Raw genomic sequence first — 27,315 nt, 5'->3', positions numbered from 1 at the left:
AGAACATGATAGCTAAAGAGAGGACAGATTAGAAAGGGAAAAGACTGGATGTAGGAAGATGAAGTAGAATATAATTGCTAGCCCAAGCTAGATATGATAAGAGCTTGAATTTTTAAAAGCTGTCTACACTTGTTGCCTCTATTTAAAAGCTTCATTTCTCAACTCCTTGGCACTGTAACTTTTGATGCTATTACTTCACTGAAAGCTCTGTCTTCAAGCTTCATAACGTTATTTGAAAAAAAGAAAGTCTTTATTGATATTTTTCCTATTTTTATATATCACCAAAGTTTCCCAGGACTTTACCCCTCCCCCTTCCTTTCTCTCTTTTAGAGAGCCACCCCATCAAAGAAAGAGAAGAAAGGAAGGACAAAGAGAAAGGGAGAAAAAAATCAGCATAGCTGATACATCTAAAAGACAGGAAAATATGACTAATGTTCCACAATTGTAGACCTCCCAACTCAACAAAAGGGGCAGAGTGAAAGTATCTTATCAAATCATTCCTTTCAAGCCATAATTATTCTATGTAGTTATGCAATATTAATTTTGATTTTGGTGTCTACATGGTTATTCCTTACAGGTACATTATCATAGTTCCAGTGTATATTGTTTTCTTGGCTCTGATTATTTTATTCTGCCTCAGTTCATTTGGATCTTATGCTTCTCTGTACTTATGATATTCGTACTCATTTCTTACAGTGCAACATAACATTATGTTACATTCATGTATCAAATTTGATTAGTCTTTCCCCAATCAATGGAGATCTATTTTGTTTCCCACTCTGCCATCACAAAGTGCTACTATAAATATATTAATGTATATGAAGACTTTCTTTTTATCAATGGCATTCCTGGAGTATAAACCTATTAAGGGGTTATGCATAATTTTCACCTGTTTTCCAAAATGATTGTACTAATTCAGTTTTACCAATAGTGTTTTCTTTTGCTATCTTTGTCAATAAAACCTTAAGGTTATTTTTGTTTGTATTTCTATTATTAGAATACTTTTCATGTAGTTGTTAATAGTTTTCAACTTTTTTTTTTTTAAGAACTATGTATTTATATCCCCACAATCCTCTGCTGGATACCACCACCTGTGTATTTCATAAATAAAGGCAACTATCTAAAATAAAACTCATCTATCCCTCAAAACTCACCCCATCTTCCTAATTTCCCTTTTTCTGTCTAGAGTACTATCATCCTTGTTCATGGGCCAGTTAATTCCAATTAAGTTAAATTAACAAATTCAAGTTAAACTAAACTTGAATTTAAGCGTTCAAAACTGACTCTTAACATAAGACTCACTCCTCTTATCCAATCAATAAGTTGCCAACTCCTGTCAATCCTACTTCCATATATCTTGAAGTTAACCCTTTCTTTCAATTTCTATAACCAAAACCCTAATTCAGGGTCTCATTACCTCTATTAAATTTGGATAACACTGAGGTTAAAAAAAAAAAAATCTCTGTATTCAAGGAACTCACATCCTAATGGGTGAGACAAAATACAAAGGTGTGTTAAAGTTATAGACAAAGTAGTTCAAAGAGAGAACTAGCAGCAGGAAAGATCTCCTGTGTAAAGTAATATTTGAATTGAGTTGTGAAACTAGGGGAAACTAAGAAGCACAAGTGAGGAAGGAAAGTATTCCATGTCAGAGAGAAGTTAGTACAGAGCAGATGCAATGTTATATGAAAAGAAACAGATCAATATAACAGGACCCTAGAGTTGAGAATAGTAAGGAACAATGGCAAGTTAGGAAGGGATCAAATTGTGAAAAACTTTAAATGCCAAACAAAGCAATTTATTTTTGATGCTGGAAATAATAAAAGACAATGGAGTATACCCAGTAAGAGAGTTTTACTGGAAGACTTATGCTTTAGGAAAATCATTTTGATAGCTAAATGTAAGATGAATTGAAGTGAGGGAAAGAGAGAGGGAAGGAAGGAAGAGAGGAGAAAGGGAGGAAGTGAAGGAAGGAAGGGAGGAGGGAGGGAAGGAGAAGGGAGAAAGAGAGGGAGGGAAGGAAGAGGAAGGGAAGAAGAAAGATAGACGGATGGATATGTGTTATCCATATATATCCATATGGATATATGGATATAAAGACTATGTTAAATTCATAAGAGGTGAAAATAGGTTTTTAACCTTCATGTTTCAAAATAAGATAATTCAAACTTACCAAGCCAATGCATTTTTTTAATATACTCCACACACTGAAATCACTTCTAGAAAACATTGGGGCAGGCAATGATGTCCTTTAAAGAAAACAAGGTTGCAGCAATATTAATTACAAGCATTGACTAATAATAAATTTACTGATTGCTATTTTCTATATGACCACTTTTCCTTAGATTTTCCTATCTAATTTCCATAATTCTCTATTCAATTTTGAAAGAAAAGTTCAATTTCTAATTAACTATTCAAGGGGAAAAAATTTCTCTTTTGATTATATTTATTATATTAACTTTATGTTACAAAATATTTATTATTACTCTATCTATTACACTAGAGGAATGGAAAAATTGAATTATCCAGGAATGAGATTATTAATGGAACAAAAGAAAACAACAAATATATACACTCAACAGGAACAAAAAAGCACTTGATATAATTAGGTTTTTGGAATCACCTTATAACATCTAATAGACTTTCCTTTCTTGATTGTCTTTAGGCTGAAAGCAGTTTTGACAATTTATTTAAATTTTGTATTTAAAATTAGCCTAGGGGCAGCTAGGTGGTGATGTGGATAAAGCACCAGCCTTGAATTCAGGAGTTCAAATCTGGTCTCAGACACTTAACACTTCCTAGCTGTATGACCCTGGGCAAGTGACTTAAACCCAGCCTGGGGGCGAGGGGGATTATTGGACTATCTGAAAGCATGGATATCCCTTTTCAAAAAATTAAGAAAAATTGTCAGTATTTTCTAGAACCAGAGGGCAAAATAGAAAGAATCCACTGATCTCCTCCTGAAAAAAATCCCCAGCTAAAAACTCCCAGGAATTTTCCAGCCAAAATTTCAGATTAAGGATAAAATACTGCAAACAAGTAGAAAAAGACAATTTAGGTATCATGGAGCCACAATCAGGATAACATAAGATTTAATATCTTCCACATCAAAGAATCAGAGGGCTTTGAGACATATTCTCTATAGAGATCAAAGGAGCTAGGATTACAACTAAGAATCACACACACAGAAAAATTGAGTATAATGCTTCAAGGGAAAAAATTGTATATTCAATGAAATAGAGGACTTGCAAGCATTCTTGATGAAAATAGAAGAGTTGAGTAGTATATATATATAAAGATTGAGAGCACAGACCTGTGCTGTAAAGTATATATGAAAAAATGCTCTAAATCACTACTGATTGGAGAAATGCAAATTAAAACAATTCTATAATACCTCATACCTAGGACAGAAGGAAAGTAACATATCAAAGGGGATGTAGGAAAAATGAGTTATGAGTTAATTCAATCACTGTAAAGCAATTTTGGAACTATGTCTAAATGGTTATAAAATCATGCATACCATTGACCTAATAATACCAAAAGAAATAAAAAAAGAAAAGGACCTATATGTACAATTTTATACAATATATACAATTTTATAGCTGCTCTTTTCAGATTCGTCATTTGGAGAATATATGAATAATTTGTGGTATATGACTGTGATGGAATATTATTGTGCTATAATAGATGAGCGAGATGTCCTCAAAAATCCTGGAAAGACTTAGAAGCTGATGCAAAGTGTCATATATTCTGTACAAAGTAACAGCAAAAAAACCCGCAAAAGTAACAGATAATCACCTATGAATGACTTAGCTATTATCAGCAATACAATGAACCAAGACAATTTTGAATTTTTTTACTTTATTTTTCTTGAGTTTTACTTTGGTTGTTTTCACAACATAATATGGAAATAAATTCTGCATATACATATATATAACCTATATTGCATTGCTTGTCTTCTCAATGAGGGAGAATATCAGGAGAGAGGGAATTTAGAGCTCAAAATTTTAAAAATGAATGTTAAAAATTGTTTTTTAAATGTAATTGGGAAAAACAAAATACTAAAGTAAAAAAAAAAAAAAAAAAAAAAAAAAAAAAAGTCCTTCTTAACCCAGTCCCCCACCTTATTTTTCAAATCTTTTTGGCTCTTGTTCCCCAAGATCAAAACACTATTTTAATTCAATAACACTGGCCTCCTAGTTGTTCCAAGAATGACACACTTCATTTCGAAACTCCAGGTATTTTCTCTGGCTGTGCTCAATGTCTAGATTGTTCTCTCTCCATACTATGAGTACTGAGTTCCCTGGCTACCCCTTTAAATCTCAACCAAAATCTCAAGGTTCATTTAATTCCAGTGCCTTCTCTGTGTTAATTGTATATTTGTTTGAATGTTATCTTCCTTTTGGGAGCAAGGTCAGTCTTTTAATTTTTTGGGGGGGGTACCTTCAGTATTTAGCATAGTGGCTGGCATATAGAACTTTAAAAATGTTGACTGACTGAAGACTACACAAAGCAAGAAACCCTGACAAGATAAGAACAGAGTAGACCAGTTGATCTAGATATTAAGTAAGGTTAAAAAGTGTGGTAGCATCAAGATGGTAAGGGGCTTAAAAAACAGGCTGTAAAAAGTTTTGTTTTTTTTTAAAATATTACAGATGAAGACAACAACTAAAAAAAGAAATATTGTTGCATCATTTTGACAACTTGATTTCGGATGGTCTGAAGAAGTTCAGACAAAATTTAAAAATAGGAAAACCAGTTAGGGCACTGGTACAGTAGGCTAAGTGAGAGGTGATAAAGACATGCAATCAGGCTGTAGAATGGGGAGTAAGGAGCAGATGCAAGAGATACAGAGGTAAAATCAACACTAGACAATTGAATGCATATGGGAAATGAGGAAAAGGAAAGAATAAGAAGGCTAAAGTTTCAACACTGAGTAACTAGGAGGTAGGTGGTTCTAATAGAAATGAGGAAGTTGAAATGACTCAATCTGACTGATTTATGTCAGGCAGACAGATGTGTATGTATATATTTTTTCTTTCAAGTTACTAAAGACTGTGTTAAATTCATAAAAGTTCAAAATAAAAAAGATGTCAAACTTAAGGGCCCACAAAACTGAGTGCACTGGAATTAGATTAAAACGGAATTGAGAAATGTTTTAACAAAATAATCATTGATGATGTTCAGCTGCTCAGTCATGTCTGTCTCTTGTAAACCCATCACCAGAGCACATCAGGATATTCTATCTTCCACTATTTCTCACAATCTGTTCATGTTCATGTTCATTGTTTCCATGACATTAGCCATTATTCCTGTCATTCTCTGCTATCCCATTTTTTTGCCTTCAATCTTTTTCAAAATCAGGATCTTTCCAATAAGTTCTGCCTGCTCATTATGTTTCAGCTTCAGTATTTGACCTTCTAGTGACTGATTTGATATCCTTAATAAGGGACTCTCAAAATTCTTTTCCATTACCACAACCTGAAAGTATGGATTCTAGAGTGCTCAAGCTTTCTTTAAAGTCCAATGATCACATCCATATGCCACTGGGAAAAAACATAGCTTTTACTATATGGACTTTTGTCAGCAAAGAGGATGTCTGCTTTTTACTGAGCTGCTGTGATTTACCATAACTTTTCCTTCAAGGCATAAGTATCTTTTAATTTCATGGCTGTAGCTGCTGTCTGCGATGATCTTTCTGCCCAAGAATATAAAAACTGACACTGCTTCGTGATGGGATCAGTTGCCAAGATCTTAATTTTTATATTAAGCTTCAAGTCAGCTTTTACACTCTCCTCTTTTACTCTTATCAAAAGGCTTCTTAATTCCTCTTTACTTTCTGCTATCAAAATGGTATCATCTGCACATCTGACATATCCCAGCAACCTTAATTCTTAATTCTGGCTTTTGACTTAGCCAGTCTAGTACTTCACATGATGTACTTTGCACCTAAGTTAAATAAATAAGATGATTTTATAAGTTTATATATATATATAAAGTTAAATAAATAAGGTGATAAATAAGTTTGATTTTTCTTGTGCAGCGAAATAAATGTATGGACATGTATACATATATTGTATTTAACATATACTTTAATATATTTAACATGTATTGGTCTACCTGCCATCTGGAGGAGGGGGTGGGAAGGAGGGAGAAAGTTGGAAGAAAAGGTTTTGCATGGGTCAATGCTGAAAAATTACCCATGCATATATCTTGTAACTAAAAAGCTATAATAGATTAAAAAATAAACAAAACAATTAAGGTGGCAATATACATTCTAGTACTTTTTTCCCAATCTTAAACCAATCAGTTGTTCCATATTCAATTCTGTTGCTTTTTGGTCTCCATACGGTTCCTTCAAGATACAAGTAAGTAAATCTCCCACATTTTGTCCATCTTTACTAATTTTGCACCGCATAACTCACAGTTTCACTGAGTTGCACAAATCTCTCCACCAAGACAAGGCAGTTGTTGGGAGATAAGGGAGGAAAGAAGAGACAAACATAGAATGTAGCTAATGTTAATGTGTAGTTTTCTAAGTCAATATGCAGATTGCAAGGATCCATTTCTATTAGACATCACAATAAGATAAGGCAATAAATACTACAAATTATGCTATTACCTGTGTTTCTTGATTCCATTCTCTTGTGGAGGCCTCTCTCCATTTTTTCCAGTTCTATTACTTCTGTTAGTGTCCAAGTCAATCATTCCTGTGACTTTCTGATTTGCCTCTGAAAACTCCCCAGATGAATTGTCAGAATCAAAGCCTACACAAAATAAACAAAAGACATTAAGTCCTTTAGGATTATGGTCACCAAGGTATACCTACTTATTTTTTGATAAGAACAAAGTTTTTTGGTATTACTTTATGGAAGATATTTTAGTTAACAAATACCAGAGAGATTAAAATCATTTCCCATGAGTAGGAGTAATAGTAGAGAATATCCAACTATCTTCCAAGTTAGAATACCTAGATAAATATATCAGACTGAACTCATAAAATCACAAATGTAGAACTGGATAGACTTTAAAGACCATCTAGTCCAACTTCTGCATTTTTACAGTTGAGGATATTGAACAGGGAGATGAAATAAGTTGTTTAAGGTTACACAGGTAATGGGCATTCAAAATGGTTTTTGAATCCAGGTGCTCTGGTCATTTTTAGGTTGGATGATAGCTTCAATTTTTCACTTATTAAGAGGTTAAAACAGTAACTGCTGTTTATATATTTCTGGCAAGACTCTTCAAGATTGAAAAAATCAACTCTTCACCTATTCCAATAACCCCACTTTGTGATATGAAAGTGAGCCTGAATTCTCAAAAGACTATCAGGAAAATACAAGCTCCAGTAGGTTCTACCAAATAGAAGAAGTTTGAATAGTAATAGATTACATCTCCTAAGGACAAACTTCGCTAAATTCTGAGTTCATAGCAGAACCATGACTACCTGGTCTTCTAATTTTCAAGTATATGCTCTGATAATTGGTAAAGCTGATGAAAAACTGATAAAACTGATTTAAAAATGTAAAACATGTGGTTCCCTTATGCTGTGACATCAAAAGTAACAGAGAAAGGGAAGAACAATACCCAAGAGTTACAGCTTGGAAGCAATCTAAAAAGATTTAACTGTTTTAACATTGTCTAGTGACCAAAAAACTGATACCCCTGAAGGATTTGAATAACATACATATTGGCATTACAGGCCAATCATATGTCAATGATCCAGAGGAAGGCTTCTCCAAAATTAGATGGATTTTTCGTAGGAAATTTAAGAAAAAGACATGGACTGGAGTCATATGAGATTAGAAGGCAATGCATGATTTTAACCAGGGGAGGAATATCAACACTGACAATGTCAAAGAACCATAGAAAGAAGTGCTTTTTTCCCCCATTGGGCAAAGTAAAAAAAAGTGAGGAAACAGCACTATACTAAGCAGAAATATCTTTAAAATGCAACAGGATTCAACAATTGCATATTTTGTCATCTATTTCTATGGAAGATATAACAAATTATTAAAATTTTAATTTATTATTTAGAATTAAGTTAAATGATTTAGATTTATAGAGTAATTTGTAAACAAATTCCTAAAGATTATTTAGAAGTAAAACCATATATTTTTTATGCAACTATCTACTCATCCAAATGAGAACTGCCATTACATTCAGGCATTGCTCTGCAACCATTCTCCATCATAAGTGATTTCTCCATGAAGAAACTGGAAGCTAAAGAAAAAAATGAAAATATTTGTTTTCTTTTAAAAAAAAAAAAAAAACTATATAGCAGTTTCTACAAAATACCAGTGATACGCCTGAAAAGCAAAGAAATGAAGGGAAGTACTGTCAAAATCAAAGCAAAGAAAAAAAGAGTTTTGTATCTTCTTTTAAAAACTAAGAACTTAATTATAATCGTAAAAAATTTTAAATTGGAAAGAGTCTCAGAAATCTCAAAGTTCAACCCTATTTTACATGAGAAAAATGAAACTCAGAGAGATGAAATTATATGCTCAGGATTAAACAGCTAGTTAAATGTTAGAGGCATGGTCTTAGTTTCCTCATTTGTAAAATGAAGGGGTTAGATAAGATGGCTTCTTATAGTTTTGCGCCTGTCATCTTTTAAAGATTAGTAAATGAATTCTCTAAAAAGCTTCCCTAAGCATGAAGCTAAATAAAAGTGCTATCTTGAACATCAGCAGAATTTTTAGAATTGGATTATTATTTGGGTTTTTATTAAATCATGTACCAATTTTCAACAAATATTTAGAAAAAAAGGGTCATGGACAAGAATTAAATAAGATGGAAAGGAATGAATGAGTTGATACCATGGAGAAAATATTCACACCAATTAAATCATGGGTCCCAAAGTACCAAATCAAGTCAATATTCAAAGGAAGTATCAGTAAATAAATATTCCTTTAAATAATGAATTATTTCAGAGCAGGTAGGTAGTGTAGTAGATAGAACACTGGTTTTGCAGTCAGCAGGACCTGCATTCAAATCCAGCCTTAAACACTTAATATTTCCTAATTGTGTGAACCTGCACAAGTTACTTAATCCCAACTGTTTCACTAAAAAAAAATTAAGAGTTCTTTTAAAAATTCAGGGAGAACTGTAATTGCTTATTTTGGGGGGGAGGGGGGGAATAGGGTCAGTAGCCTGATAATTAGTTTTCTTAAATCTATGCCAGAAGCTATAGCCACTTGTTTAAATTAATCATATCAAATAAGTATTTTATTTAAAATTATTTTTTACTATTTTGTCCTATTAAACTGATAAGACTTTTTCATTATCTTTTTTTTCTTTCTTTCTTTTTTATTTTTTTTTTCCTGAGGCTGGGGTTAAGTGACTTGCCCAGTGTCACACAGCTAGGAAGTGTTAAGTGTCTGAGACCACATTTGAACTTGGGTCCTCCTGAATTCAGGGCTGGTGCTCTATCTACTGCGCCACCTTGCTGCCCCGATCTAAGATAATTTCAAAGGGCCTATGATGAAACATGTTATCCACCTTCAAAGAGAGAAGTGAATTCTAATTGCAGAGTAAAATATAGTTTTTCACTTTATTTTCATTGTTTTATTTTGTGTTTTCTTTCACAGCATGACTAATATGCAAACATGTCTTGCATGATTTCATATGTATGATCATTTATCAAAGTGTCTTATCAAAGAGTAGGAGAGAGAAAATTTGAAACTCAAAATTTTAAAAGAAAAGTGTTTAAAATGTTTTTTTTTCATGTAATTGGGAAACATTTAACAAAATAAATAAAAATAAGTGAGGATTGAATGAGACAAATTGTATTGTGGGGTTTTATAAACTCTAAACAGTATTGATTCATAGGATCATAAATCTCCAGCTGAAAAGGACGTTAGAGCTTAAAGAGTAGTTCTAGATGGTCTCTGAAGTTCCTTTCCTCTACTCTAGAACTATCATCCAGCTATTCTAAGAGACTTGTCCACAGTCACAAAAGCAGTAAATGGATGAGTTTGGATTAGAATCCAGGTCTTCTAACTCGAAATCCAGGGTTCTTTCCACTGCACCACAATAATATAATACAAGTGAGTTATTAAAGAAATCCCAAAAGGAAAACTTTCTGAGGAAAGAAATAACTACTTTGGGGGAATAAAGAAGGAAGGAAAGTTCAGATAAGTATATTTTTTAAAATAAAATTGCCTATCTAAAGTGAAAGTGGGAGCACATATTAATGATACTTTATTCCAAGAATGTGATTACCTAATGATAACTATAAAATAGGAGTTCAAAGGAGGACAACAACTTCAGGTGTGGAAAAGAAATTACTTAAATTACTTATTTAATTATTTAAATTACTTAAACGCATAATTTAAAAGACTACAACCAATGAAGAACTCAAGGCAAGAAACAATGGAAAAAGGGGAACTATAATTTATTTCATTAACACAGAGAACTCCCAGGTAAGGAAATTCCCTGTACCAGAACTAAACATCTCTGTAATTTAGAATTATAGAATTTCCTGCCCTAGCAATTAAGAGTCACACCCAGTATGGGTCAAAGACAGAACTTTAAACCCAGAGCTCAATGAAAAATTCTACCCAATAATTTGGTCTGTGAAATAACAGTAATGATAATAATAGGCAATTATATTTTTATATATTTATAAGTTTGCAAAATGTCTTAGATAAGCCCTCTCTAATACAACAATCTTACAACTCTATGAAATAGGTACTAAAGATATTATTATTCCCTTTTTTACTGATAAGGAAACTATATATCAGTGAGATTAAATGGCCATAATCACAAAACTAGTTACGTGTCAGAGGTGGGATTTGGACCAAAGTCCCTCCTAATTGTATATATGCTGCTCTTTCTACTATACCATGCTACCTCCATATAATAGCATCCACTTTGAAAAAAATAACAAAAAAACTAGCAAAACAGAAAGCTCAGAGCTTTCAAGCCTATTTCTCTGATAGCATAAATCAATAAATTTTCATGACAAGTCTACTGAATTAAAGAGAAAGGATAATACAGCCTTAATACAGTGACATGAACAAGACTACATAAAAATTGGAAAGAATAATACATTTTTAATAAAAGATACATATATAAAGTAATAAATATATTTAAAGTGGTTGTTTACTAATTAAATTGGGAAAAATAAGTATTTTAGTTGAATACTAGATCATTTCTTCAATTAACACAGAGGGGCCAATTCATTTCTTTTTTTTCCCCCTGAGGCAATTGGGGTTAAGTGACTTGCCCAGGGTCACACAGCTAGGAAGTGTTAAGTGTCTGAGGCCAAATTTGAGCTCAGGTCCTCCTGACTTCAGGGCTGGTGCTCTATCCACTGCACTACCTAGCTGCCCCTGGCCAATTCACTTGCAATCAATAACTTTCAGATTTGGCATATAAAAGATACAGTATTTAGAAATCTGGATCATGAGAATTCAAACATACCTATCATTTCTTTCCTGTCTTAGGACAACTGAATATAATAACGAATCATGCAAAAAATCATAAGCACAATTACATAAAATACTATATTCTGAGGAAAAAGTAAGAATTGTGAACACAAATTCAATTATATAATTCAGTGAGTTATTACAATGTTCCTTATATAATGTGAATGACCAACAAAACATTAATATTCTAAGTTATGAAACTCAAATCTACAAAATAGAAAAATGGAAAAATTAGAAAAAACAATTTAACAGTACAAAAATAAGTTGCTCCTTTACATTTCTTTTATCATCCAATTTAAGACTTCTTTCTGTGTCTCCTGGGCATACTATTTCTACTTACAATGGTTATAGAATATTATTTTTTGTACTAAAAATTGCAGTATCACAACATGTACCAGCTTCTTTCATTTTCCTTTATAACAGGCATTAAGGAATATTCTTTATTCTAAGCATCCATGTATCCCCAAAAAGCTAGCTTCTAGATCACATCCTATCTTGTATTATAGTTTTTTATTTGTCTAAAAGTTTAAAAAGTCCTCCCAAAGACTATAAACTCTTTGCAGAGTTGGCTTACTCATCCATTTATTTCCCTCTGTTGCTAACAAAGGGTTTTTATACATACTACTTTAATTTTAACTCAAGGATTGGTGTTTCATTCATCCCTTGCCAACACAGACCCACACATCTTTTAGGTCTTAGTAAGCTCTAATAGTTAATATAGGTAAAATGCATATAATATGGCACATAAAAATAATAATAGGTTTTTAAAGTGAGGGGCAAAGAGGGTTATAGATAAAATGAATATGCTATGGTACATAGTAAATAATAATAGACTTAAAATGAAGAGCAAAGATGGTTGCTCAGGCAGGAAATCACTTGAGCTCTCTCAAACACCCTTCCAAATGACTTTACCATAACTCTCAAAATAAGTTTTGGTGCAGCAAAACCAACAAAAGGACAGGGTGAAATAATTTTCTAACCTAAGACAACTTAGAAGATCACTAGGAAAGATGTCTCACTAGAATGAGAATAGAACATAATCCAACAAAGGCTTCCAGAGCTCTCAGCTCACAGTAAAGAGGTCAGATAGATGGTCAGAAGATTTACAGGGAAACCTTTGCTGTCACTGGAAGCAGGACTCTTGCATTGTCCATAAGTGATTCTAAGTCAGAGTCAAAAGTCAAGAAATAGGCTGGAAAAATTACCAAAAAACAAAAGAAGTACCTGATTAGAGAAAGTTACTGTGGTGTTAGAGGTCAAAAAGCAAAATTAGAAAAAGACAACAAAATTTTAAAAATAGCTATGTATGCAAAGTCTCAAAGGGAAAAAATGTGAATTGGTTTCAGACCCAAAAAGAATTCCTAGAAGAGTTCAAAAAGAATTTTAAAAATCAAGAAAAAGAGGTAAAAGAACTGGGAAAAGATTAGTGTGATGCAAAAAAAAAAAAAAAAAAAAATCATGGAAAAAAGTCACAGAGGCAGCTGGGTGGTGCAATGAATAGAGTACCAATCCTGAAGTCAGAAGGCCCTGAGTTCAAATATGATCTCAGTTAATTTAACACTTCCTACCTGTATGATCCTGATCAAGTCACTTAACTTCAATTGCCTCAGCAAAAAAAAAAAAAAAAAAAAGTCAACAGTTTGATAAAGCAGTCATAAACACACCAAAATACTGAAGAAAATAACACCTTGAAAAACAGAATAGAGCAAATGGTAAAAGAAACTTAAAGACATACTGAAAGAACTCTGAAAAAGAACATACAGTATGTTCTGAAAAGAACATACTGGAAAAAAAACTGAAGAAAAATTAGAATTGGCAAATGAAAGTTTACTGTCCACATGAAACATGAAGAAACAATAGAACAAAATAAAAAAATAAAAAAATATAAGAAAATGTCAAATATTTCATTGGAAAAACAACTGATCTAGAAACTACATCTGGGACACATAATCTAAGAATTGAGACTACCTGAAAGCCATGATCAAAGAAAAGTACCTGGACATCAGATTTCTTTTCTTTTCTCTCTCTCTTTTTTTTTTAAAATAACTTTTTATTTACAAGACACATGCACGGGTAATTTTTCAGCATTGATCCTTACAAAACCTTCTGTTCCATCTTTTCCCTTCCTTCCCTTGACCCCCTCCCCTAGATGGCAGGTAGACCAATACATGTTAAATAAGTTAAAGTATGTGTTAAAACACAATATATGTATATATATATATATATATATATATATATATATCCATACAGTTATCTTGATGCTCAAGAATAATTGTACTTAGAAATAATTATTTTTATTTTAATAACCTGAGAAGGAAATAAAAAATGCAGACAAAAATTAAAGGCAAAGAAATGCTATGTAGTAGTTTACACTCATTTCCCATAGTTCCTTCACTGGGTGTAGTTGGTTCTCTTCATTATTGAACAATTGAAACTGATTTGGTTCATCTCATAGTTGGAGAGAGAATTGATCATAATATAGTATATAATGATTCTGCTCATTTCACTAAGCATCAGCTCATTAAGTCTCTCCAGGTCTTTCTGAAATCATCCTGCTGGTCTTTTCTTATAAAACAATATTATTCCATAACATTTATATACCACAACTTATTCAGCCATCTTCCAATTGAAGGCCATCCGTTCAATTTCCAATTTCTAGCCACTATAATAAGGACTGTCACAAACATTTTTGCATGTGTGGGTCCTTTTCCCTCCTTTAAGTTCTCTTTGGGATATAAGCCCAGCAGAAACACTGCTGGATCAAAGGTATGCACAGTCAAAGGTATGCACAGTTTGATATCTTTTTGAGCATAGTTCCAAATTGCTCTCCAGAATGGTTGGATGCATTTACAATTCCACCAACAATATATCAGTTGGACAGCTTTAAAGAACTGCCCAGATAATGTTGGACTAGAGGGTAAAATAAAAATTGAAAAAATTCACTAGTCACCTCCTTAAAGAAATTCTCAAATGAAAACTCCCAAGTATAATATAGCCAAATTTCAGAATTTTCAGGTCAAGGAGGAAATACTGCAAGCGGCCAAAAAGACCGCTTCAAGTACCATGGAGTCATAATCAGGATGATACAAGATTTAACAATTTCTACATTAAAGAATCAAAGGACTTAGAATATATTCTGGGGGGCAAAGGAGTTAGGATTACAACCAAGAATCACCTATCAAGTAAATCCTTCAGGGGGAAAAATGGACATTTAATGAATTAAGAACATTTTTAAGGTTTTCAGGTGAAGAGCAGAGATGAATAGAAAATGTTTTTCAAATACAAAATTCAAGAGAAGCATATAAAAATAATCAGAAAAGAGAAATCATAAAGAATGTAATAAGGTTAAATTCTTTACATTCCTACATGGGAAGATGATATTTATAACTCTCAAGGCCTGTGTTATTATTAGGGCAGTTGAAAGGAGTATACATAAACAGAGAACATGAGTATAAGTTAGACTATGATAGGCTGATATTAAAAAAATTTTAATTTCCAAAACAATCCCAATAAACTTTAGACAGAAAATGCCATCTCATCCAGAAAAAGAACTATGGAGACTAAATGTAAATCCGCACATGCTATGTTCACTTCTTTCTGTTTTTTAATCACTCCCATGGTTTTTCCCTTTTGCTCTGATTTTTCTCTCCCAAATGATTCATAAAACAATGTGTATTAAAACATAATTTATTTTAAAAAAGAAAAAAATTAATTAAGGGATGAGAAAGAAGGATGCACTAGGAGAAGGGAGAGGTAGAATGAGGTAAATTAACTCACATAAAAGAGACATGAAAGAGCTTATCCTGTGGAGAGGAAGACAGGTTGGCAAACAATACTTTGGTATTGAAAGCAGGGTGAAAAGATAAAGAAAAAAGTTAAATAGGGGACACAGGGAAAAAAAAATTATAGCAAGTCTCTCTGATAAAAGCCCAATTTTTCAAATATATAGAGAACTGAGTCAAATTTATAAGAATACAAATCATTAACAAATTGATAAATGATCAAAGGATATGAACAATTTTAATATGAAATCAAAGTTATTTATAGTCATATAAAAATTATCAAAATCATTATTAATTACAGAAATACAAATTAAAACAACAAAGTATCACTTTATGCCTAGCAGATTGGTGAATGACAAAAAAGGAAAATGATAAATGTTAAAGAAGATGTGGGAAAATTGGGGCACTAAAGCACTACTAAAAGAGAGGCTCTATTCTGTTTGGAACTACAATTTGGAACACCCCAAAGACTATAAAATTATGTATATACCCTTTGATCCAATGATACCACTACTAAATCTGTATCCCAGAGTTTTTTGTGGTAGAAAAGATCTGGACATTGAAGACATACATGCCCATCAAGTGAAGAATGACTAAACAAGCTGTGGTATACAATTGTAATGGAATACTACTGTGCTATAAAAAATGACAAGCAATACATGAACTGATGCTAGATGAAGTGAGCAGAACCAGGAGATCATTGTATATAGCAACAAGAAGATTATACGATGATCAATTCTGATGGACATGGCTCTTTTCCACAATGAGGTGATTCAGACCAGTTCCAATAGTCTTATGATGATGAAAACTATCTACACCCAGAGAAAGGATTATGGGAACTGAGGGTGTATCACAATATAGCATTTCACTTTTGTTGTGATATGCTTGAATTTTATTTTCTTTCTCATTTTTTGTTCACTTTTTGATCCGATTTTTCTTGTGCAATAAGATACTTGTATAAATATGTATGCCTAGGGACAGCTAGGTGACACAGTGGATAGAGCACCAGCCCTGAATTCAGGAGGATCCGAGTTCAAATGTGATCTCAGACACTTGACAATTCCTAGTTGTGTGACCCTGGGCAAGTCACTTAACCCCAGCCTCAGGGGAGGGGGGGGAAGGTAGGCCTATTTTGGATTTAACATATATTTTTACCATGTTTAACATATATTGGATTACATGCCATCTACAGGAAAGGAAGAGAAAATTGAAACACAAAATTTTTTAAGGGTCAATGCTGAAAAAATTATCCTTGCATATATTTTGAAAATGAAAAACTTCATTTAAAAAAAATGACAAGCAAGATAATCTTAGTAAAACCAGAAAGACTAGCAAGAACTGATTCAAAGCGAAATGAGCAGAACCAGGAGAACAGAGTAACCAAAATATTATGTGATGATCAATTATAAATAACTTAAAACTATTCTCAGTAAAACAATGATCCAAGACAATTCCAAAGGACTTATGATGAAAAATTCTATCCACCTCCAGAGAAAGAACTAATGAAGTCTGTTTTCTTTCACAATATGTTAATATGTTTACATGAATGAACATGTATAATAAAATTGCTAAGTGTTCTGAAAGAGAAAAAGAAAAGCAGAAAGGGAGAATTTTAAATTCAATTTTTTAAATGTTAGAAATTATTTTTATATGTAATTGAAAAAATACATGTGGCTTTACAAAGTATTTTCTTCAAAATAATCCTGTGATGATGATGGAAAGTGTTCAAGAAAAATTCATTCATTAAACATGTGTCATTAATAGTGTCTGGTATACCAAATAAAGTATTTCATATTTAAAAATTTATCAGAAATAAAACCTGCTGCTATCTTCTGATAGGTTGGTCATGAACAACAGGTACAGAACTGGACATATTTTTCAAACATGTCCAATGTATGGATTTGCTTTACTTTACTTTTATTACAAGAGTTTTAAAAAATTGGGGAAGAGATAGAACAGAGAAAGAAAGAAGCTAGAAATGACAGGAAAAAGAAAAGAACATAAATGCACTTTAAAATGCAGAGGGAGAAGGGGATTTCAAAGGAAAAAGACAAGTAGGACAGCTTGGCATCTAACATGCTAAATTTATTATATACTTTTTAAAAAAGGTGTATGTAATATTCATGGTTTCACATACAATACTCTTTCTTGTTCTTTACACATAAAAATGTATTTGCTAGCGTCTGTCAAGTTCAGAATAAAAGTTAAAAATAAAAATGTCCATAAATTCTATCAGAGGTTTGGTCTGTTTTAATTTATTATCCTACTCACCTGTAACGGCATCAAAGAATTCTTCTTCACTATTCATCCTTCAGTAGTAAATCCTTTTTTCTTTCTCAGTGTGCTGCTGTCTATAGCATCATTGTACTTGAACTACTACCCAGAGTTAGGAATAATGTTATGCTGTGAAATTTTTATTCATAAAGGCTCAACAGACTGAAGACCTAAGAGAAGAAACATTATGAGAGAATTAGTTCTTTGAAGTCCTACATTTCAGAAGCACTTTTAAAAAACAAAACATTTTCCAATTCACAATCATATAAGACAGAAAAATCAAAATATAATATCATTTATATCTAGGTACTGAAATAAAATGTGGATAACTTCCAAATGAGGGGAAACTGAACATGAAGGTCAATGTTCTATCAAGGAATTTACATTAAATCTATAAGGAGAAAACAACAGATACAGAGAAGTAAAAAGAAAATCCTTTGATAAGAGAGAGTACTAACAACTAGGGGGATGAGGAAAGATATTATGACATCATGACAACATGCTTTTGGCATGTACAATGAGGTTCAAACCACAATAATTATAATTCCTTCGTATCCTGGTGAAGACTTATCAACAGGCAACCTCAACTTCACAAAATTTCCATGTATACTAGGTTTATTACAAGAGAAGTGATGCATGTAGAATCCAAAGAGTTCACATTCCATTCAGAAGTCTGCATATTTATGACATCAGGACAAAGGAAGGAAGAGATACCAGAAATCTTCACCTAAAGAAGTATGGCATGGGAGGGGAAAGATACAATAAAGGATGGAAAAGACCAAAGCCCCTCCTCTGAAAGGGAAGAGCAAGACAATGGCAAAAGGCACATTTTCTCCCCTTGGGAACTGCAAGACCATTAAAATATGACACTTGGCTTATCTACAAGGGTTCCAGGCCTGGTACAGACTGTCTGGAGTCTTTTTTGAGTCTCTTAAGAACAGCTTGAGATGCAAACAATACATTATATCAGTTTGTGGTTGGGGGAGGAGTATCCTTGGCACATCCAGTTTCTTCTGAATACTCTGGATCCAGTATTTCTAGAAAACATGGCAATTCACAAAACAAGTTCACATTCTTTAACAAGACAGATGAAGAACCAAGAGTCCTAGGAATAGCAGTATCCCCCAAACCATTGTCTTGCTTCCAGTTAGGCCTTTGCAGTCATTAAGAGTATCCCTTGTTGAAAAAAAGTTTACCAGCAAAACTTCCCACAGCACCAAAAATACCTCTGCCAGAGCCCTAGAAACAACAGCATTTTCCAGACCCAAGCCCAGGAAAGCAATCTGTGGGGCAATTTCCTCTGTAAGGGCTGTTAATTCTCTTGCCATTCTCTCTAACCCCTTCTAGAAGCCACAGCTACTGAAAACATCAAGCTGTTCCTTTTGGGCTATTTTTCTTAGTGTATCCTTCAAATGTTCAGCCTTAATAATTACAATTAGAGCTGGAATTTATAATGCTCATAAGTGTTATTCTAATCCTCATTTTATAGATGAAGACTTGAGGTTGAGAGAGGTTAAATCATTTGCCCAAGGTCACACAGCTGACAAGTGTCTGAGGTAGTATTTGAATTTAGTTTTAGGTCTTCCTGCCTTCAAATCCAATACTTTACCCACTAAGTAATGACCTTATGAGAAACCATGCAATGGACTTGTGGGAAGAACACTGGATTGTAAATTGGAGGGTCTGGATTCAAATCCTATCACTGTTATTTACTATTATCTGTGTGATTTCACCTCTCTGGGCTTTGTTTCCCTCATCTGTAAAATAAGCGAGGATTGGAGGAGAGAAAAGGAAGGAGCCAGAGAAGACTGATCTCTTATGTCTTCTCCAGCTTTTAAATCTATGACCATGTAAAATGTCAAGTATAAAACAATTCCTATCTACATTGTACACAGTAACAGCAAGAATGCGCAATGAACTACTCTGAAACTTGGTTCTTCTCAATGGTTCAGTGATCCAAAGCAATCCCAATACACTTTGGATAGAAAATGCCATTTGCATCCCAAAAAAAAAAAAAAAAAAAAAAAAAAAAGAATTAAAGAGACTGAATTGCAAATTACACATGCCATGTTCACTTTTTTTAAATTTCTCAAGGTTTTTCCCTTTTCCTCTGATTTCTCTCCTAAAATGGTTTCTAAAGCAAAGTGTATTAAAATAAATAACTTATTAAAAAAAAAAAAAAAAGCAAAACAATTCCAATCATTCCATTTTGCAGCTCACTAATAGACTTAATATGACAGCATATCCACTGTCTTTCCTAATTCTCTGATTTTTTTTCCCTTTTCACTAAAGTCCTGTTCTGATGCCTCACTATAACATAAGGGTGATGCTGAGCTCTCAAAGACCATTTCAGTGAAATGAAAACTCTAGCAGCTCCAATACTACAGGATCATAGATCTAGAGGTAGGAGCTCAGAGGCTTGTTAGTTCAGCTCTCTTCCAAAAAGTTTTAAGTGCCTCCTTTGAAAAGTGTTAAATGTGAAGACAAAGATATATGCCCTTTTCATCACATTAAAGCCATATGGTCACCTGGTCATGTGAGGTTCTTCTTGGATAAAAGATGCCATGTTTTAGTTGACAGACTTAAAACTTCTGCTGTTAACAGCAAACATCATCCAAGAGTCATGTTCAACTTTAAACCAATCTGAGAAAATACTCCAAACACAGAATCCCAGAACCATTATTACATAATATCATCTGAAAGAGCATAAAATTTACCTGCTAAAGTGAACAGCACAAAGGCAGACCTTGTGATCTTAGTATCTTACACTATTGCATAAGCTTTACTTTATATTTAGACAAAATATTCAAGAAAACTATCTCAGGAAACTGCTTTCATCAAAAACCTTCTGATCAAAATTCATTTTTAAAAAGTCTCTACAAAAAAAATAGGAAAATTCAAAATATTCTAACAACTCTACTCATTTTTTTAAAATAAATTTTCTACTTTTCTCAGAAAAGCAATTTGGAAAATGAGAACTAGTAATCAGAAGATTCAGATTTTCTTACAAATTCTATAATGCTGGAAAAACTTTCATTTTTCTCATTCTTAAAAAAAGGGCACTACCATATATCCCTTTTATAAAATACATAAATTGCATTTAATAATATTTTAAAACTCGGGACTATATCTGATGCATTATGTAGTAAAAACACTATTGAAATGACTAAACTAAAAATTAACTGAAATAATAAATCAATCAAGTTACAAGATATTTCTGTATATTGCAAACAAAATCTAGCAGAAGAAAAATTCCATTCAAACTACATAATGTACAAAATATTTCTTCCAAGACATACCTAGAACTACATGAATTTACATTCATGTACAAAACACTCTTTACATAAACAGAAAGACAAATAATTGGATAAATATTAATAGCCAATTGCAAGTCATGTCAATGTGATTTTAAAAAATGACAATTATTACCTACATTAACATATTTATGTAGTGCCTTATAAAAGATCATACAAAAGAGCTAGGAAAAATAATGAAATTTATATAAAGAAACAAAAGGACAAAAATCTCAAGGGAAACTGAAAAAAAAAAAAAAACTGGGAGTCATAATAGTACCAGATATCACAAATTATAAAATTTTATTACAAAGTGGTATCATTAAAACTATATGGTACTGGTTAAAAATCAAGATGGCAATTAATAAAACAGATTAGGTACATAAGCCAAAACTCTCAGCTATTGGGACAAGGGACTCATTACTCAATAACATTATCAACAAAACAATCAACAACAAAAACCTGCTAAGAAAATTGGAAAATAATTGTGCAGAAATTAGGTACAGATCAACACTCATTATATGCCAAAATGATGGTATCACTGTTTTCATTTTTTATTCTCCAAAATGACCATGACATCAGGGAAGTAAGGCTATAACATGCAAGAGAATTGAATCTGAGTGGGGGAGGGCTATATTAAGTCACCAGCCTCACTTTCTCCTCCAAAACCACCTAGGTCCAGTAGCCAGATATAGATCAAAACAATTGGAACTTCAAATGGCATCATAAAATAGAAAAGAAAAAATAAGTTATTTTTCAGACCTATGGACTAGATAAATAGGAGTTCATAGCCAAGATTAGAAAAGATAAAATGAACAATTGTGATTACACAAAATTTAAAAGGCTTTGCACAAACAAAACCAATGCAGTTTACAATTAGGAAGGAAACAAGTAACTAGGGGAAAAAAATCTTTGCAGTAAATTTCTCTGGTAAAGGTCTTATATCCAAGATATACAAGGAATTGATTTAAATTTAGAAGAACATTCTCCTACAATGGTCAGATAATATAAACAAAAAATTTTCAAAGAAAGAAATTTGAATGCAAATGGCAAAGATGACCCTCCCCCCACCCAAAAAAAGGGAAAATGACAGTTGGAGTTTATGGTAATGTACTGTTGTAGGAGTTGTGAATTTATCTGGTTAGTCTAGAAAATAATTTGGAATGAGACAAATGTCACTAAACTTCATATTCCCTTTTACAGTTATATCACTACTATGCCTACATCACAAAGACATCAAAGAAAGTAATCAGATTTATGTGCATAAAAATATTTAACAGGTCTTTTTGTAGTAGCAAAAAATTAGAAACTGCGGAATGTTCTATTGAAGAATGGTTAAGACAATTGATGACATGAGTGTAATCAAATAAGATAGAAAAAGTGAGTAATAGGGAACTAAGAGACAATGGGTAAATAACTTGGCAGTTAGAGAAATTTGTCAGTGAATGGCTAGGATTTATATGAAAATTTAGAGCCTGAAAAGTCTTCTTTTCAAAAAAGTTTGAGGTATAATATAAATATCCTAATTGAATAGAGAAGAAAACTGGACATTGGGGAAGGGGGGGGGGGGCAGTCATTTGTCCAAAAACATTATGTAAGTGATCAATTTCAAGTCTTTTGAATCTAAGATAAACGCCCTGGTTCACAAAACCGGGATGAGGAGCAACAGGCTGGTAAATCTAACAGCTGGATCAAAGTTTTTTCTTTTTGCTAAGGCAATTGGTGCTAAGTGACTTGCCCAGGGTCACACTGCTAGGAAATGTTAAGTGTCTGAAGTCACATTTGAACTCAGGTCCTCCTAACTTCAGGGCTGGTGCTCTATCCACTGCACCACTTACCTGCCCCTAAAGAAAGATTTTTCAATATAAAAGAAGTCTATGTATGACAGAAGGCAGAAGAAGAGCCAAGTGGAAATGGGAAGATTGAAGATACTGTTAAGAATGGGGATTTTTGAGGAAGGTAGTAATTCCTAAAGAAAATTGAAGGCTTTTTTTTTTTTTTTTTTTTTTTTGTTATGACCATTGTCAGTGCATTCAAATACTGGTATACTGGCCCAAAATGCAAAATTATGACCTAGCTGATTGAGGGCTACTCTTGTAAAATGCAAAGAATCTTCTCTTTGGAAGCCAATGTGTGAGAAAATTTGGGGCAGCGGCAATCCTTAAAAAATTAGAAATTTTATAATCTAGTAATCTAGTAGATTGCTTGTTATCTGTATCTAGAAATAAGTATCAATAGGTATGGCATGGCATTTTTCCATACAAATTCAGTCATTATTTTATTAGAATTATAAAACAAATAACCAAGAAAAAAACAAAGTGTTCCACTAAAGGATATTATCATTTTATATTTTTATACCTGTTTGGAAAAGGAACACAATGTCCCCTACATAACTCTAAAATCTTTATATAACCATGCCATTGGAACAAATTATTGCTGTTTATATTTTATGTATATATTTTATGACAACTACTTAAATAGCTCCAAACACATCCTATATTTAAAAAAAAAAAAAATAGTGCCCTCCTAAGAAACAAAAAAGGAAAAAGAAAACTTTGACTAGTCTTCTATATGGATAGAATTAATAGCACTAATTAATACAAAAAGAAATTAGTAGATCAAGACATATCAATTGCTAGGACTATTATTCTGGGACTATTGCTTCTAAGGTAATATGTCAAAATTTTATCTTCAATTTCACATAGTATATACGTGACTACTGGTACAAACATAAACATTCATTCACAATGTCTTGAATTTTAAAATCTAGGTACAAGCATCTAATATAAAGATTCCTAATTATTCAATAACACGAACTACCTGTTAAAAAATTCTGCTTACTTCCTCAAGAGTAATGAAGATGATAAAACTGGCTCTTAGTTCTTTGATGAATATGCTTATTATGGAGAAAAACAAAGTAATGGAAAAGAACTGAGAAGAGATTATATTGTTTTTATTTTTAAGCAGTTCTCACTAAGAACTTAAAGGAAAATTCACTTTTTTCTAGTTTTTGTTTTTAATTTTTCAAAAATCTATTGTCGTTTTCTAGGTAGCTACAAAACTTTAACCTGTCTGAAAAGTAATTTCAGTGAAAAGGCTGTCTATTAATTTCCTTAGAAAACTCCCATTAGAACTAGAGAAAAATGTTACTAAGCTATTAGAAGGCAGGCTTTTATGATCCTAGGAAGGCAGATTGCCCCCACAAAACAAATCCAATTAAATCATAGTTCCTAAGAACTATGATAGCTTCTGCCAATCAACAATGCTCAGGGCATCTACATCAACAGATTTTCATTGAAATATCATTTTAAAATGCCTTGGTCACAAGGGATGCTAGATATAGGAAAAATGAACTTAATTCCAAGATTAATTCCAACATTATAACTCAAATTTTGTTGTTTTTCAGTCCATTTCAATTATATTCAACTCTTCATGAGCCATTTAGGTTTTTCTTGGCAAAGATAGTGGAATGGTTTGCCATTTCTTTTCCCAGTTCATTTTACAGATGAGGAACTGAGGCAAACAAGGTTAAGTGACTTGTCCAGAGTTCCAGAGCTAGGAAGTGTTTAAGGTCAGATTTGTACTCACCAAAATAAAATCTTCCTGATTCTAGCTTTGGCACTGTATCTGCTGCACTGTCTAGACCATAGTCCAAATTCCTCACTTTAAATATTAGCAAACTAAGACTATTATCTGCTTCTAACCTCAATATTAGACCAAAACTACTCTCTCCCAAGATACTAATACTCTATTAATTACCAAATCTTTTCTCAATCTTCCTTACACTCCACTGCAACTTTTGAAAGTGTAGATCACCTATCTTCTTTTCTGTCTTTTTTTTTGTTTGTTTGTTTTTTAATGGAATTGCTCTTTCTTTGTCTTACTCCTACCTATCTGACTCCTCTTTCATCTCTATGGCAATTGCTCACAGATCTCTTTACCTGTCTAGCTTTAACCTCTCTCCCAATCTCCAGTCATCTCTCCAACTACCAATTAGACATCTAAACCTGGATGCCCTATGGACATAACAAACATCACGTCCAAAACTGAACATTATTTTTCCTTCCCTCTTTATAACTTTCCTCTTACTAAAAGTTGTAACCATCCTCCCAATCATCCAAACTGGCAAGCTAGGTCTCCTCTCTCACATTCACCCTATATATTCAATCAAGTGTTAAATACTGAATTTTCTATCCTCATCACATTCCTCATATATTCCCCCTTCTCTCTTTTGATATGACAAATAGACTGGTGCAAGCCCTCATTACTTCATATCTAGACTACTTAATAGCTTGCTGATTGGTTTCCCTCCCTTGAATCTCTTACCACTCCAATCCATCTTCCACTCAGTTACCAAAATGATCTGCCTAAAATGTATGTCTGATCATGTCCCTTCTCCTATTTAATCAACTCCAATGGCTCTCTATTACTAATAGGATCAAGTATAAAAGCCCTCTTTATTGTTCCTGACACACTTCCCAACTTATAATTAGGATAAAAATTTTTAAACTTTCTACAAATAAAATCTAAGAGAACTGGAAGAAAAATGGTAACATAAACAACATCTACATCAAGTATCACCAATAAAAGTCTCATATATGAAACATATAGGGAATTAACAGAAATATACATTATCAGGAGCCATGCCCCAAAAGACAAGTAAAGATTTTATGAATGGTTTTCAAAAAATTGCACCACAAATGATCACATGAACAAGTGCTTCAAATCACTAAAAGATAAATGAAATTAAAATGCTCTTGAGATTCACCTTAAAAAAAAGGAAGAATCGGGGACAGTTAGGTGGCGCAGTAGATAGAGCACCAGCCTTGAATTCAGGAGGACCTGAATTCAAATCTGGTCTCAGACACTTAACACTGCCTAGCTGTGTGACCCTGGGCAAGTCACTTAACCCCAGCCTCAGGTTAAAAAAAAAAAAAAAAAAAAAAAAAAAGATAGGAAGAATCAATGTTGGAGAGCAATGGGAAGACAAGCACACTAATAAACTAATGAAGTCCAATTGTTCTGTATTTCATTTTGAAATTATACAAGAAAAGTAACTTAACTGTCTTTATCTCACTCCGGGGTGTACATTCCAAGTCAAAAACAAAAGTCTTACCAAAAATAAGCCAAAAAAAAATTGATGGTAGCATTCCTGATTATAACAAAAAAACTGAAAACAATGTGGGTGCCCATCAATCAGGGAATGCCTGGAAAAACTATGATACATGAATGTTATCCAACATTCATAATAATAATAATAATAAAGAAATAAAGAAACTAAGTACCAGTACAAAGCAAAATAAGCAGAACCAAAAGAACAATATACTCATGACTTGTTCAGTCTTTCAGTCCTATCCAAGTATTCATGACCCTGTAGACCATAGCACACCACTGTTCCAAAGTAAAAATACTGGAATGATTTGCCATTTCTTTCTCAAGTGGATTAAGACAGAGATTAAGTGACCAGCTCAGAGTCATACAGCTATTAGGTATCTAAGGCCACATATGAACTCAGGTCTCCCTGACACCAGACCAAGCACTCTATAACTGAGTATCTAGCAACTGTGTATGATGACCAAAACAATATAAATGAGATTTCTAAAAGCTGAACTCTATATAATAGAAAAAATAACAGCAAAGGTCCTAGAGAAAAATTAAATTAAATTAAAATAAAATAAAAAGTTCTAGAGAAAAATAAAAGAAACCTCCTCCCTCATGGCAGAGAGAATATATAGAATCATGTATCTAGAATAGAAAGAGATTTTGGGAAGCCACTGAGTTCTATCCAAGGTACTCATCTAATACATGAGGAAACTGAAGTCTAAGGAGAAGTGACTTGCTCAAAGTCACATAGGTCATAAGTGTCTAAGGCAGTATTTGAACCAGAGTTCCCTGACCCTAAGCCTAGTCACACCCTTTTTATACTGGATATTTTTGTTCTTCTTTGTCATGAAAGAAGGTTCAAATTGAAAGACAAAAGTTGTTTAAAAAAAAAAATTAGTTTTTTGTTAGTCAAAAGAGATTTTTATCTAATGACCAAATGAACATAATATAGAAAGAATAAAACAGTATAATTACTGACATTCTCATTATTAAGGAAACTAAAAAAAACAAAGAAAAATTTTAAGTAAATTAAAGGATGGTTCACAAAATCTCTTGAGAAACAAAGAGATGGTGAAATTAATTTTATTTTTAATCCAAAGACAAAGAAAAATAATTTCATGTGACATTTGGTCATATTCATGATAAGTACTTGTAAAATTTGTAAAATAACTATAACAAATAAGTTAACATCAGCTGCCAAGGACTTTAATATACACACATGGTTTTAATTTTAAAAGCTTTATTGATATCTTTTATAACAGGCATTTCTATATAGAACCTTCTCCCTACAATAAACATTCCTTGAAACAAGATAAGACAGGCAAAACCAATCTACATAACTTTATCCAACAGCAAATCTAACACTACATTGTTAGAATTGGTCAATAAGACTTGGGTTCAAATCTAGCTTCAAACATTTATTAGTTGTAT

General features: G+C 32.7%; 1 protein-coding gene across 7 annotated transcripts in view; it reads right to left on the bottom strand.

Moving 5' to 3' along the window:
* Positions 1–27,315, bottom strand: part of OSBPL2 (oxysterol binding protein like 2) — a 96,750-nt gene that overhangs the window by 43,895 nt on the left and 25,540 nt on the right. For 5 of the 7 annotated variants that reach the window (XM_074288768.1, XM_074288770.1, XM_074288769.1 and 2 more), the window contains 4 exons: positions 17,486–17,658; positions 8,161–8,223; positions 6,623–6,767; positions 2,174–2,249 (listed from right to left, as the gene is read on the bottom strand). In XM_074288768.1, coding sequence (XP_074144869.1) covers positions 2,174–2,249; positions 6,623–6,767; positions 8,161–8,223; positions 17,486–17,522 — 321 coding nt within the window. In that variant the 5' untranslated portion in view covers positions 17,523–17,658. The remainder of the gene's footprint in view (positions 1–2,173; positions 2,250–6,622; positions 6,768–8,160; positions 8,224–17,485; positions 17,659–27,315) is intronic. The other 2 variants (XM_074288773.1, XM_074288774.1) reach the window with 1 other exon arrangement.

Source organism: Sminthopsis crassicaudata, chromosome 2, assembly GCF_048593235.1.
Source record: "Sminthopsis crassicaudata isolate SCR6 chromosome 2, ASM4859323v1, whole genome shotgun sequence".
Lineage (NCBI taxonomy): Eukaryota > Metazoa > Chordata > Mammalia > Dasyuromorphia > Dasyuridae > Sminthopsis > Sminthopsis crassicaudata.
This window is presented reverse-complemented; position numbering and strand designations above follow the sequence as displayed.